Consider the following 14,825-nt stretch of genomic DNA (forward strand, 5'->3'; position numbering starts at 1 on the left):
GATATAGATATAGATATTGTCTACATGAAATAAAAAATGTGGGATCCAAATCAAGCTGATGGGAATTTTTTGTCAAGTTTTTCCAGCTGCTCTCCACTGTAGCGATGATCTAGCCTCACACAATACACACCCATTAAAATATCTGAAGACAAGCTAAAAAAAACCCATAAAACAAGCAGAAAACGACTTCTGATACTTGAGTTCATTTAGTTTCGAACCATTTCATTCATATATTCAAACAATAACAATTTTAAAATGTTTTTTTGTGAAGCCACAAACATTCTATGTCGTTGCCATAGCAACAACACGAAGAAGATGAAAGGGTGAATTTATCAAAGTTCCAATTGATGTCATCAAAGACATTTTAGAATGTTGGAATGTTATAGGAGCCCTGACTTTTTATTCCTTAATAGCTTTTTATTTAAGCATGGACCACAGTTCATACACACATTTTTCTGTCGCAATGGAGCATACAGAGAAAGGCAAGAAGCCAGATATCTCAGAGGACGAGATAGGAGAGACAAGTGAGAGGATGGATAGTTCACAGGACACGACAGGAGGAACCAGTGAGAGGATGGATTGTTCACAGGACACGACAGGAGGAACCAGTGAGAGGATGGATAGTTCACAGGACACGACAGGAGGAACCAGTGAGAGGATGGATTGTTCACAGGACACGACAGGAGGAACCAGTGAGAGGATGGATAGTTCACAGGACACGACAGGAGGAACCAGTGAGAGGATGGATTGTTCACAGGACATGACAGGAGGAACCAGTGAGAGGATGGATAGTTCACAGGACACGACAGGAGGAACCAGTGAGAGGATGGATTGTTCACAGGACAGGACTGAAGAAAAAAGTGAGATGATGGATAATTCAGAGGACAGAACTGAAGAAAAAAGTGAGATGATGGATAGTTCAGAGGACAAGACTGGAGGAACCAGTGAGAGGATGGATTGTTCACAGGACAGGACTGAAGAAAAAAGTGAGATGATGGATAATTCAGAGGACAGAACTGAAGAAAAAAGTGAGATGATGGATAGTTCAGAGGACACGACAGGAGGAACCAGTGAGGGGATGGATAGTTCAGAGGACAGGACAGGACAGCCCACATTGAATAAGAAACAACAATGTAGGAAAGGTAGACGAGGCAGGAAACGTAGGAAAGGCAAGAAGCTAGATATCTCAGAGGATGAGACAGGAGGAAGAAATGAGAGAAGTGATAGTTCAGAGGACAGAACAGGAGGAAGAAGCGAAGGCAGACAAAATACACAGGGCCAGCAGAGGACAATACCTGAAGACAACTCCAAGAAGGCTGAACCCTCAGTTGCTTTGCTTGCTCATCAAGAGTACCTAAGGGACGAGCTGAAAGACAGGCATGCAATGCTCACCAGATATACATCTGACGGCAGAGTCAAGCTGGAAATTCAAGAGGATTCGCTGATTTTAATACTTGAGCTCCTCCAGGAAAAGAACATTTGGGGCAGAGAGAGTCAGCTGAGGGAGAGGGAGATGTCGGACCTGAAAGCCCAGCTAGATAAGAGTCAGGCTGATGTCCACTCATCACAGATAGAGACTGAGGATCTCTGTAGTTCCCATCAGCTCCAGATTAGTGAACACAAAGCAGAGACCATGAAGATCACATCTGCCCTTAAAGAAGCAGAGGATCTGCTGGAGACTAAGCAACTCCACTGGCAGCAGGAGAAATCTTCCCTGCTGGAGGAGATGGAGAAATCCAAGGCTCTCTATGTAGCTCAGCTGGACGGGCAGAGAGAAGAGAACAACACCCTTGTAGCTGCTCTGAGAAATGTTGAGCAGGAGCTGGAGAGTTGTCAGGTGAAGTGGCAGGAGGAAAGGAAAGACCTCATTCAGGCCACAGAAAGATTCAAGGAGACTGTGCAGGAATTGGCCAAGAGTGAGGAAGAGGCTAAGAAGACTGTGGAAAGATCCCATGCCTCCTATCAACTTCAGATTAGTGAACACAAAGAAGGGACCAGGAAGATTGCATCTGCCCTTAAAGAGGCAGAGTCTCTGCTGGAGACTGACCACCTCCACTGGCAGCAGGAGAAATCCTCCCTGCTGGAAGAGATGGAGAAATCCAAGGCGCTCTATGTGACTCAACTGGATGAGCAGAAACACGAGAACAACACCCTTGTGGCTGCTCTGAGGAAAGCTGAGCAGAAGCTGGAGAGTCAGCAGATGGAGTGGCAGGTGGAAAAGACATCCATCATTAGTGAACACAAAGCAGAGACCATGAAGATCACATCTGCCCTTAAAGAGGCAGAGTCTCTGCTGGAGACTGACCACCTCCAGTGGCAGCAGGAGAAATCCTCCCTGCTGGAAGAGATGGAGAAATCCAAGGCTCTTTGTTTGACTCAACTGGATGAGCAGAAACACGAGGACAACACCCTTGTGGCTGCTCTGAGGAAAGCTGAGCAGAAGCTGGAGAGTCAGCAGATGGAGTGGCAGGAGGAAAAGACATCCATCATTAGTGAACATGAAGCAGAGACCATGAAGATCACATCTGCCCTTAAAGAGGCAGAGTCTCTGCTGGAGACTGACCACCTCCACTGGCAGCAGGAGAAATCCTCCCTGCTGGAAGAGATGGAGAAATCCAAGGCGCTCTATGTGGCTCAGCTGGAAGAGCAGCAAAATGAGAACAACACCCTCGTGGCTGCTCTGAGGAAAGCTGAGCAGAAGCTGGAGAGTCAGCAGATGGAGTGGCAGGAGGAAAAGACATCCATCATTAGTGAACACAAAGCAGAGACCATGAAGATCACATCTGCCCTTAAAGAGGCAGAGTCTCTGCTGGAGACTGACCACCTCCACTGGCAGCAGGAGAAATCCTCCCTGCTGGAAGAGATGGAGAAATCCAGGGCTCTTTGTTTGACTCAACTGGATGAGCAGAAACACGAGAACAACACCCTTGTGGCTGCTCTGAGGAAAGCTGAGCAGAAGCTGGAGAGTCAGCAGATGGAGTGGCAGGAGGAAAAGACATCCATCATTAGTGAACACGAAGCAGAGACCATGAAGATCACATCTGCCCTTAAAGAGGCAGAGTCTCTGCTGGAGACTGACCACCTCCAGTGGCAGCAGGAGAAATCCTCCCTGCTGGAAGAGATGGAGAAATCCAGGGCTCTTTGTTTGACTCAACTGGATGAGCAGAAACACGAGAACAACACCCTTGTGGCTGCTCTGAGGAAAGCTGAGCAGAAGCTGGAGAGTCAGCAGATGGAGTGGCAGGTGGAAAAGACATCCATCATTAGTGAACACGAAGCAGAGACCATGAAGATCACATCTGCCCTTAAAGAGGCAGAGTCTCTGCTGGAGACTGACCACCTCCACTGGCAGCAGGAAAAATCCTCCCTGCTGGAAGAGATGGAGAAATCCAGGGCTCTTTGTTTGACTCAACTGGATGAGCAGAAACACGAGAACAACACCCTTGTGGCTGCTCTGAGGAAAGCTGAGCAGAAGCTGGAGAGTCAGCAGATGGAGTGGCAGGAGGAAAAGACATCCATCATTAGTGAACACGAAGCAGAGACCATGAAGATTACATCTGCCCTTAAAGAGGCAGAGTCTCTGCTGGAGACTGACCACCTCCACTGGCAGCAGGAAAAATCCTCCCTGCTGGAAGAGATGGAGACATCCAGGGCTCTTTGTTTGACTCAACTGGATGAGCAGAAACACGAGAACAACACCCTCGTGGCTGCTCTGAGGAAAGCTGAGCAGAAGCTGGAGAGTCAGCAGATGGACTGGCAGGAGGAAAAGACATCCCTCATTCAGGCTGCAGAAGACTTCAAGAAGAATGTGCAGGAACTGGTCAAGTGTGAGGAAGAGGCTAAGAAGACTGTAGAAAGATCACATCAACTCCAGATTAGGGAACAGAAAGCAGAGACCAGGAAGATTGCATCTGCCCTTACAGAGGCAGAGGATCTGCTGGAGATTAAGCAACTCCACTGGCAGCAGGAGAAATCCTCCTTGCTGGAGGAGATGGGGAAATCCAAGGCTCTCTATGTGGCTCAACTGGACAAGCAGAAACACAAGAACAACACCCTTGTGGCTGAACTGAGGAAAGCTGAGCAGAAGCTGGAGAGTCATCAGGTGGAATGGCAGAATGAAAGGACATACCTCATTCAGGCTGCAGAAAGCTTCAAGGAGACTGTGCAGGAACTGGCCAAGAGTGAGGAAGAGGCTAAGAAGACTGTAGAAACATCCAAGGCTTCCCATCAACTCCAGATTAAGGAACAGAAAGCAGAGACCAGGAAGATTGCATCTGCCCTTAAAGAGGCAGAGGATCTGCTGGAGACTAAGCAACTCCACTGGCAGCAGGAGAAATCCTCCTTGCTGGAGGAGATGGGGAAATCCAAGGCTCTCTATGTGGCTCAACTGGACAAGCAGAAACACAAGAACAACACCCTTGTGGCTGAACTGAGGAATGTTGAGCAGAAGCTGGAGAGTCATCAGGTGGAGTGGCAGAATGAAAGGACATACCTCATTCAGGCTGCAGAAAGCTTCAAGGAGACTGTGCAGGAACTGGCCAAGAGTGAGGAAGAGGCTAAGAAGACTGTAGAAACATCCAAGGCTTCCCATCAACTCCAGATTAAGGAACAGAAAGCAGAGACCAGGAAGATTGCATCTGCCCTTAAAGAGGCAGAGGATCTGCTGGAGACTAAGCAACTCCACTGGCAGCAGGAGAAATCCTCCTTGCTGGAGGAGATGGGGAAATCCAAGGCTCTCTATGTGGCTCAACTGGACAAGCAGAAACACAAGAACAACACCCTTGTGGCTGAACTGAGGAATGTTGAGCAGAAGCTGGAGAGTCATCAAGTGGAGTGGCAGGAGGAAAGGTTATCCCTCATTCAGGCCACAGAAGACTTAAAAGAGACTGTGCAAGAACTGGCCAAGAGTGAGGAAAAGGCTAAGAAGACTGAAGAAAGATCCCAGGCTTCCTATCAACTTCGGATTAAGGAACACAAAGCAGAGACCAGGAAGTTAGCATCTGCCCTAAAAAACGTAAAACATCTGCTGGAGACTGAGCACCTCCACTGGCAGCAGGAGAAATCCTCCCTTCTGGAGGAGATGGAGAAATCCAGCGCTCTCTATGTGGCTCAGCTGGACAAGCAGAAACACAAGAACAACACCCTTGTGACTGCTCTGAGAAATGTTGAGCAGAAGCTGGAAAGTCATCAAGTGGAGTGGCAGGAGGAAAGGTTATCCCTCATTCAGGCTGCAGAGGACTTTAAGAAGACTGTGGAAAGATCCCACACCTCCCATCAACTCCAAATTAGGGAACACAACGCAGAGACCAGGAAGATCACACCTGGATGGATGGCTGACATGACAAAAGTAAAAGATGTCCCTCAGTCAGGCCACAAGGTTTTTCAAGAGTACACCGCAGGAAAAGGAGCTGGAGTGGGAGGGACAAGAAATTTCCATGATGTCCCAGCTGGAATATCTAATGAGGAAGAAGATGAACAAGATGAAATGGTATAGAAAGCTCTCCCAGTGGCCTGATCCACATTCAGAAACTGACAGGAGACTCAAACCCATGCAGTTGTTTTCCCTGTGCAACCAGTGGTTTTTGGATGCTCCGGTTAACAAAGGTTAATTGAAGAAGAAATTCTTCGATTAAAAGAAAAAAAATATGTGAGATCAGATGATACCACCTTAACACCCAAAACGGCCTTTTGAGGGTCATGACTCAACTTTTCCCTTTGCAAGCAGTGGTTTTCTCCGGGATGCTCCGGTTAGCCAATTTTAATTGAAGAAGAAATTCTTCGATTAAAAGAAAAAAATATATGAGATCAGATGATACAATCTTAGCCCCGACCCCAAAGCAGCTTTTTGAGGGTCATGACTCAACTTTTCCTGCACAACCAGTGGTTTTCTCCGGGATGCTCCGGTTAACCAATTTTAATTGAAGAAGAAATTCTTTGATTAAAAGAAAAAAAATATATGAGATCAGATGATACAACCTTTACCCTCCAAAACAGCCTTTTGAGGGTCATGACTCAGCTTTTCCTGCACAACCAGTGGTTTTCTCTGGGATGCTCCAGTTAACCAATTTTAATTGAAGAAGATATTCTTCAATTAAAAGAAAAATGTATATGAGGTCAGATCATACAGTCTTAACCCCCCAAAACAGCTTTTTGAGGGTTTTGACTCTTGACTTTTCCTGTGCAACCAAAAAAAAAAAAAAAAAAAAAAACCACTAACAGGGGAAAGTTGTGGGAGGACAGCAGTGGGAGGGTGACAGCAATAGCGATAGTGGGTTTTGAGGGTTTAGAGATTTGTTAGGGTTAGGGTTAGTTAGGGTTAGTGTGTGTTTAACGTGTAGTGTAATGGTTTTTTTGTTTGTTTGTCAAAACAATGAGGCGACCACTGAATGTGGAGCTCTTCTTTGAGCTGGAAGGAGCATTGCCTGCATTTTAATTTTTTTTTTTTTTTTTTTTACACCATTTTATATTTGCAATTTAAGTTATACAAATGGCTCAATAAACATGTTTGTGGTTTTCGGGGTAAATAATCTAACTTTTTACTACTCAGATTTTGTGTTTTTTTGTGTGATTTTAGGTCCATTGTGTTAATGCAGTATTTCAAAATGAAAAAATAACTGTACAGTTCAATAACATATTCAATAAAGCTTGGTGTTTGTTCCAAAACCAGCCTGTGTGTGTCTTGCATTTGTGTCCCTTTTTGGTGTAATCATACACTAATGTTACATGCTATTTTCAAAATGTATGACTAAAATGCAAGTCAGCTAAATATATACAGTCATGGAAAAAATTATTAGACCACCCTTGTTTTCTTCAATTTCTTGTTCATTTTAATACCTGGTACCACTAAAGGTATAATACAATGAACACGACAAAAAATGCAGCTGATCACATAATACTTTATGTCCTATTTGACATTCTTAAGCTTAATTGTATTCCCAGGGTATATAAGAGGCCATTTCATGTCATAAGCAGCACTGCACATGCAAAGGCTTAGAGTGGTTTCCTGCTTACATTCAAGCCATAGCACAACTCAGAAGTTGTCAGCTCTCACATAATGCCTAAAACAAAAGAATTATGTGAAGCCACAAAGGCAGCCATCTTGGCACTGCTGGAAATTGGCATGAGTGAGAGACAGGTAGCAAAAAAACAAAAGATCTCCAAGACAGCTGTTCATTACAACAAAAAAAAAACAAGCCGAACACGGCACTACCAAATTGCTACCTGGCCGCGGCAGGAAACGTCTCTCTACCCCACGAGATGACCGTGCACTCGTCCGTTCCTGTGTCAGGAATCGTCGTCAGACCTCCAGGGACCTTCAAAATGAGTGGGCACTGTCGAGAAATGTGACTTGTTCGGCAAGGACAGTTCGAAACCGACTTGTTGAAGCTGGTCTGAAGTCACACAGAGCACGGAAGAAGCCCTTCATCAACGAAAGGCACAGGAAGGCCCGGTTACTCTTTGCTAGGGATCACAAGGATTGGACTGTTGATGATTGGGCTAAGGTTCTCTTCAGTGATGAATCCAATTTTGAGTTGATGCCCACTCCAGCTAACTTACTGGTTAGGAGGAGGCCTGGAGAAGCCTACAAACCAGACTGTCTTGCCCCTACAGTAAAACATGGGGGTGGATCAGTGATGATCTGGGGTTGTTTCAGTATGAGTGGAACAGGGCAAATGCAATTGTGTGAAGGGCGAATGAACCAGGTCATGTACAGGGCTACTCTTGAAAACAGTCTTCTTCCATCAGCTGGAAAACTCTTTCCTGCCTCGAATGACTGGATTTTCCAACAAGACAATGCCCCTTGCCACACGGCAAGGTCAGTTAAAGCCTGGATGGAGAACCACAACATTCGCACCATGCCTTGGCCTGCTCAATCACCAGATCTGAATCCAGTTGAAAACCTATGGAAAATCATCAAACTCAAAATGGAGAACCACAAGCCCAAAAACAAAGCAAATTTGTTTGAATTTGTGCAACAGGAATGGGCTGCTGTGACAGCAGAACAATGTCAGAAGCTGGTGGAGAGCATGCCAAGACGCATGGCTTCAGTCATCAAAAACAATGGTTACGCAATCAAGTACTAACTCCTGTGTGTATCATGTGTTTAAAGCAAACAGAAAAGAAAACATGGAATGCTTAAAAGCAGTGTTTTTGGCAGTACAGTGCCATAGCTATTGATGTAAGAACTTAAGTGATTTTGGTTACTATCAAGAAAACCATGGAAAATGGCTAGATATCAGCTCTTAAATTAAACTCTTACGAGCTATTTTTGTTGTTATCATTATATTTGTCCAAACAAATGTACCTTTAGTTGAACCAGGCATTAAAATGAACAAGAAATTGAAGAAAACAAGGGTGGTCTAATAATTTTTTCCATGACTGTATATTCTATATATTACATATATTATATATATTAAGGACATGATGGCTTGTATTTTTTCTATCTTTCATAGTTGACATACTTGGAAATACTCAGCTTTTTCCGCAAATGTTTTCCCATTCATCCTAATAGGGAATTTTCCAAATGTCATTCAGCTACTACATCAGCATACGTTCAGCTAGAGAAACAATTCAATTATCAAAATGTTCAGCTTTTTCAAATATTCCTATTCAAAACCACCCGACTTTCAACCTCTTCTTGTCCCTCATACTTTGAGCTAGAGACACCATTCTAAGTTTTAAAGAGGCAGAAGATCTTTGAACTACTGGGCATGTATTCAGCTTTTTACAGTCTTTTACGGTTTAAGTCGTAAGGATTTTTAGCTCGTCTTCTGATTTTGTTATGGGTGTGTATTGCATCAGCTAGAGTGCATGACATCCTCACTAGAGTGGAGAGCAGCTGGAAAAACTGGAGAAAAAATTACCTTAAGCTTGATTTGGATCCCACATTTTTTATTTCACATGGACAACAATTACATATAAATGTTGGAAATATTGTTGGCTTTCAGCTGATGGTCTTATATCAGATGTAAGACTTACAGTTTTAGCTGTAGGCGCCCTAGAGCGACAAGCACTCCAGCAACTCCCCCATAAGCCGCAATGTTAATTTTGAGCCTACATTTCTGGAGGAGAGTAGACGGTACCTGTTTTGTCTCTCGCTCTGCTGCCCTCGTTTTTCACTCTACAGAAATGAGTTCAGCAATGTCTCCTGTTACTCACTGTACAAATATTTTGGCCATAAGCATTACACCTTTTTCAAAACTCAGGAGTTTGGGAGGTGTTTTCCCATTCATTCTTATGGGGACATTTTCAGCTTTGGTCCAGAGAAACTGTTCAAACATGGTTGGTCAAGGTACGGACAGCCTAAAAATACGTTGTCCGATGTCTGTCGAGTGGAGTGGGTATTAAACCAAACTTTTTTCACAAAGATTGTGAATTCTGTAAAATCTTCTTTTTAGAAAAAGATAAAATAAAATATAACAGGCATATCAGGTATTATTAAAATTGATTATGATAACATTTTACTCATTTAGCTTAATTAATCAAGACAAAAAAGTTTGAAGAAACGTGAACAGGAGACTTACAGAAGCTTCATTCAAACAGGCCTATATGAATTCAAATTCAGTATAACTTGAGTCGGAGACGGATAAATAATGTAAAGGTACACAGCGAAAAGGTCAGGGTGAGGGTGCGCTCATCTGTTATTCCATATGGGAAAAATGAATGCAGTGACGAAAAAGCATGTGGAGAAACCCCTATAAATTCTTCATATATATTCCTCACACACACACACACACACACACACACACACACATTTACATTTATACTAGTCTGCCCACGCGTCACACTGCATCATCAAACAGTCCCAACTGGGCCACACACTTGAAAATATTGTATCCGAAATGCAGAGTCGGCTTCCCATTAGCAGATGACACATTAGCGCTCAGACAATCCACTGATAATTCATTGTAAATGCCAAAACCACCCATCCTCTTACTGTAACTGCATTGCAGCAGTGCGTTTGGAGAGCCTGGGGAGAGGAGGGTAGAGAGTAATCTCTCTTTACTATGCTCCCCACTCACCTCCTTCCTCCTCTTCCTTCTCTCTCCATCAGCCCCGGCAGCACGGGGGGACGGATGGATGTGAAGACGAAGTGTTGAGATGAATGAGACGTCTGCTCCGGGGAGAGACAGAGTGGAAATGGACTGACGCTGAAGCTGCATGAGGAGCTGATAGAGTGAAGAAGAGAGGTAACACACCGGCCTCAGAGGGGGGAGGTGAAGCAGAGGTGAAGACTGAGCTCCTATGCAGAGACAGCAACCCAATGGAAAGGAGGTATTTACTCTCACATTGTTTAACTTATTTTATTTCCACACTGCGGTGCGTTTATGGGAGTCTGACATCAATCTGCCGCCAGCTGGAAGAAAAGTGTGCAGTAAAATCATCAGTGCTGTATGAATATGTTTCTGAAAGGCAGATGGTCTTTGCTGAGTGCTGGTAACTGAGGTCAACGGCATCAGTTTATGTTAAAAACAGAAAAGCAACAAAAAAACATCTTGCAGAATCTGAATCATCCCAGCAAGAGATGGCAGCTGGACTACTAAACAATCACACTTCCTGCTCTGTTAAAAAAGTACAAATATCAGTTTCCATTAAAGTTATTTGTAAAACAGAAACGTGATTCATTCACAAAGTGCATCACATCAATGTGGCTACTTCAACAATTCAAACCCAGAAATATTTATCTTTTCCATGAGTGAATCAACAGGCTGTTCTCAGAGGAAAACACGGTGGCAGGGTCTGCCACATATAAACAAAATAAATAACTGTTATTTTAGCATTAAATCAATATCTGTTCATTTAAGTTTATGCTATTTTACAAACATTTTGGGTACTTTACATTGCCATCAGACAGAGATTATGTTTTCTATAGTAATAAGTCCGCATTCTCCTGCAGAAGTATTACACTGCAGATAAGCGGTCTGTGGTTGGACTTTCAGTGGCCGGCAAATGTTCAAAACATAGTCTACATTTAAACAAATATAAACGAAAAAGCCATACAGCAAAATAAGTTGTTCTAAGAGCTGAAGAGAGTAAAATGGCAACAAAAAAACATCATAAAATACCCGCAGCTCAAGACGGGGCAGGTGGAGAAAAAATTACAGACACATGAAAGAGTCCGTGGAGGAATTAACAACAATGTGAGGGAAACGGGACGGAGAGCTTTACAGAGAGAGGAATGAGAGCTTTGTGGAAGAGCGACAGGTAAGATGGACTGATAACCGATGAGAACAGGATGGATGATTAGAACCAAGAGGGTGAGACAGCAGATGGATGGTGGATGTGGAATAAGGGAGCAGATGATAAAATAAGCCACAGATGGAGGATAGAACCGAGTCGAAGAGACAGACAGGTGACACAAAGAGCAGACCGAAATCGAGAAAAAAACAAAAAAACAAAGGTTAGATGATTTGTGAGCGACAACCTGATAAATGAAACTGAACTAAATGGAAGTGAAGGATGGACAGGAAGCAAACAGAATAGATGATGGAGGTCAGAGGAGCTGATGGAAAGAGTAGATGAGTGATGTTTGATGTTTTCCTGGATGTTATGTTGTTGTTTTGTAAAATTGCAGCCACACGTGATTTCTGGAGTTATCACGGGAACTCCTCTCACAACTCCAGCTGTCCGGCAACACGTAGCTGGTGGGGAGGACGTGAAATATGGGAGATTTAAATGCACATGAACGGTAGAAGTGGGAGTGGCTGTTGCTCAGGGGTAGAGTCATTGCTTTTTATCGGAAAGTCGCTGGTTTGATTCCCTTGGTCTGCATGTCGAAGTGTCCTTAGTCAAGATATTAAACACCAAACTGCTCCTGATGTGCTTGTCGGCACCAGTGTACAGTATGTATGAATTACTGTAAGTTGCTTTGGACAAAAGCATCTGATAAATGCCCTAAAATGTAAATGTGGGTACAACATGTGGGGAAAAGGGCATTTTAAACTGGATTTTGGGGTCCAGTCACCAAAGCTTGGGTGTATGTTTTTTCTATTGGGTTTGACTGGCGAGTCCATATATTTTTATGTCAGTGGTCTCAAAGACCATTTAAAGGGAAGGTAGTTGTCTCTCCCCAGTCATTAGGAAGGGATCTGGTCTTGTTTGGCCACAATAACTGACTGGGGGGTGTTGCCAAGATGGCGGCTGAGCGGCGAGGCCTCACATTAAAGACAAAAGCCAGATGTTATCTGTGAGAAACCAGTATGTGTATGTGCACCACTGCCAACAAATTGGTCTACGCACCTGAAAACAGAAGTGAAAAACGGAAGCTGCACCCTTTGCAGTCCGCATGAGTCACCGTGTTTTATCAGTTGACGTGTTGATGAGTAACTGCCGTCGTGTAGAGCGAGAAAGGTAAGAACGAGAGAGTGAGTAAGACACTGACTCACACCGTTAAAGAATCAAGCTGCAGATGTATTTTGTACAATTTCTCTTTTTCGCTCTATGGAAATCTCACATCGTGCGCCCACTAGAAGGTCAGCCTGGTTACGCCTACAATCCGGAGAGTAATTCTGTCACACAGGAAACTCTCTCTGAAGGGTTTCACCTTCCAGACTGAGACGCCAAACAGCTGGAGAAGGTGACACTGACTGTAGAGTGTCAGATGCAGGAAAACTCTCCACATCTGTGCTGAGCTCAGTCCAGGTGAACTTCTTTTGTTTTTAAAGCACAAAGTTAAGACAACCAGAGCCAGAATCCAGCAGGAACTCTCACCAAAATATTTACTCAGAAGGTTTCTGTCACTCCGCCTGTAGTGTCCATGACATATGGGGAATTAAATAATTAATGAAAAAACATATGAAGGCTGTTATGGCACACTCTACTACATTATTTATGTGTGCTTTTAGAAACTCTCACATGATCTAAGTACGCTACAGGACATTTCATTAATAATATACTGTATGAATGCAGCTTCTTCATTCGCCTTGGATTCAAAGCATTCATCCAAAAACACTTACGTACTATTCTGTTTCCCCAAATGTGGATTACTCCACCGCTTAAAATAGTCCCCCGACAAATGCACTTTTCACTCATGTTCGAGTAACTTCTTGCAAAAACTACAGCACCCAGCTTTTTAAGAACAACTGGCTCCTTTTTCAAAGAATAAAACTATATATATCGGTGAGCCGCATCTTAATGATTTGTGTCTTCAATAGGGAACCAAAGTTTGCTTGGAGGAGCGAAGAGAGAATAATCAATCACCAATGATTAGCTCGGCCCAATTAAGAGGCAGCCAGGTGACACAGCTGACCCAGTGGGCCTGACATTAAACTCTATGGGTTCTACTGGTTAGGTGCCAGCTGGGATGTTTGAAGACGTGTTTAAAGCTGCTCAAGTTTCCCCCCAGGATGATTAAAGGTTTTTAAAGGTGCAGACATTTCCAAACTGGACCAGAGTCAACGTGGGTCAATGTTGGAGGTTTTTAATTAAAGGAAAAAAACAACAAAAACATGCAAATAAAGTGTAAAATACACAGAGGAAAGAAAATATCTGTAAATATCTTGAGTCGTCTGTGAGTTTGTGACTTTAATGAGCTGAAACAAATGGAGAAAAAAAGCCCAGAAACCTTGAGAGTCCTTGTGTTTTGGCAACACAACTCATTTAAAAAGACACGTTACTTCAGTCTCTGTTGTGAGAGGAAGATAAACTGATAAAAAAAAAAAAAAACGACACACAAAACATAAACTGTGTGAACTACTATTTTACCCTTTGCTCACAGATTTCTGACCTTTTTTTTCTCCTGCTACTGCAGGAAGTTAGAAGTCGCGGCTCTATTTGGAGAACATGTAAACACATACGAGATGTAGAATAATCTACATCAGGGCAAAAGTCAGCAGAGTATCATGTGATCGTTTAGGATCCGTCACCACCAGATATGACTTTATCGCCCGACTGTAGGCATCATCTGACCCACAACTCTCTCCTAACCATCCACAACAGACTCTACTGTATATATTTGCTGAAGATGCAGTCACAATCTCCTTTAACCTTCAGTCACTAACAGTTCAGAATTACACAATATCACAGGCAATAAATAAGTAAACAACAAGGCGATGAAAAACAGTAATGGTTTGCACAAAAATCTCATCTCACTCTCAAATGATTTTTCTTCTTCTTTTTTATTCACAAAAGCACACTGTTCTAAGCAGGTGACCCAAAACACCTAAACCATGTTTTCATCTGCAAAATGCTGCTCCAAAAGTTGCTGTGTTCTCTTTCCCCTCTTCAGTCTTTTGACTTTCCCCATTTAAGGTGAATTGTAGACGCACACACACATTTTTTAAACTACAGTTGAGTTCTTTTAACTCGTAACTCATGGAAGTGCTCCTTGGACAAGTTGTCCGCTTTGCTGCCGACCTGGCAGGAGATATAACATCGGTGTCGATTCAAGATTCAGGTTCAAGCAGCAGCAGTCCATCTGAAGAGCCGTCCACTCCTGGCAACACTGTCATGGCTTTGACTTAAAAAAACATGGAAGAGGTCCAAAACATGTTAGCCAGAATTAAACCTGCTGACATCGGCAAAGACCTGAAGAAACTATCTTCCAATCTTTCATGTTTTAGAATAATCACAGTTGGTGAGAACAACTAAGTGCTGAACGTGCACGTTTGATTTGCAGTGGAAATGGTTTGAGATGTTTCGAGAGAAAAGGATATTCGAGGCTTCAAATTTCCTCTGTCTTTGAATATATGGTGCAGTATTTTAGTGTTAGATTTTGAAGTAATGGATAAGTATTCACGTTTCTTTTAGTTGTTGTTGTTTGTTTTGTAACCCAGTTGTAGATTGTGTGTTTGGTAATGACTACATTTCAAACTAATCACACCCTA

At 43.2% G+C, this 14,825-nt stretch overlaps 1 protein-coding gene across 2 annotated transcripts; it reads left to right on the plus strand.

Moving 5' to 3' along the window:
- The first annotated feature begins 401 nt into the window (after window positions 1–401).
- LOC119021535 (myosin heavy chain, cardiac muscle isoform-like) lies at window positions 402–6,667 on the plus strand. 2 transcript variants are annotated; one of them, XM_037101879.1, is made up of 2 exons: window positions 402–3,513; window positions 3,772–6,667. In XM_037101879.1, the coding sequence occupies exons 1-2, from the start codon at window positions 428–430 to the stop codon at window positions 5,492–5,494; spliced, it is 4,809 nt and encodes a 1,602-aa protein (XP_036957774.1). In that variant the 5' UTR covers window positions 402–427; the 3' UTR covers window positions 5,495–6,667. The 2 variants fall into 2 exon arrangements, with proteins under 2 accessions (XP_036957774.1, XP_036957775.1); XM_037101880.1 differs by having other exon boundaries at window positions 402–2,739.
- The last annotated feature ends 8,158 nt before the right edge of the window (window positions 6,668–14,825 follow it).

This window comes from Acanthopagrus latus, chromosome 6 (assembly GCF_904848185.1).
Source record: "Acanthopagrus latus isolate v.2019 chromosome 6, fAcaLat1.1, whole genome shotgun sequence".
In the NCBI taxonomy this organism is placed as follows: domain Eukaryota; kingdom Metazoa; phylum Chordata; class Actinopteri; order Spariformes; family Sparidae; genus Acanthopagrus; species Acanthopagrus latus.

Coding starts and splice junctions, on each gene's coding strand:
- LOC119021535 (XM_037101879.1), top strand. CDS start 428: ATGGACCACAGTTCATACACACATTTTTCTGTCGCAATGGAGCATACA. Junction 3,514..3,771: donor GAGTGGCAGGAGGAAAAGAC/ATCCATCATTAG, acceptor GGAGGAAAAGAC/ATCCCTCATTCAGGCTGCAG.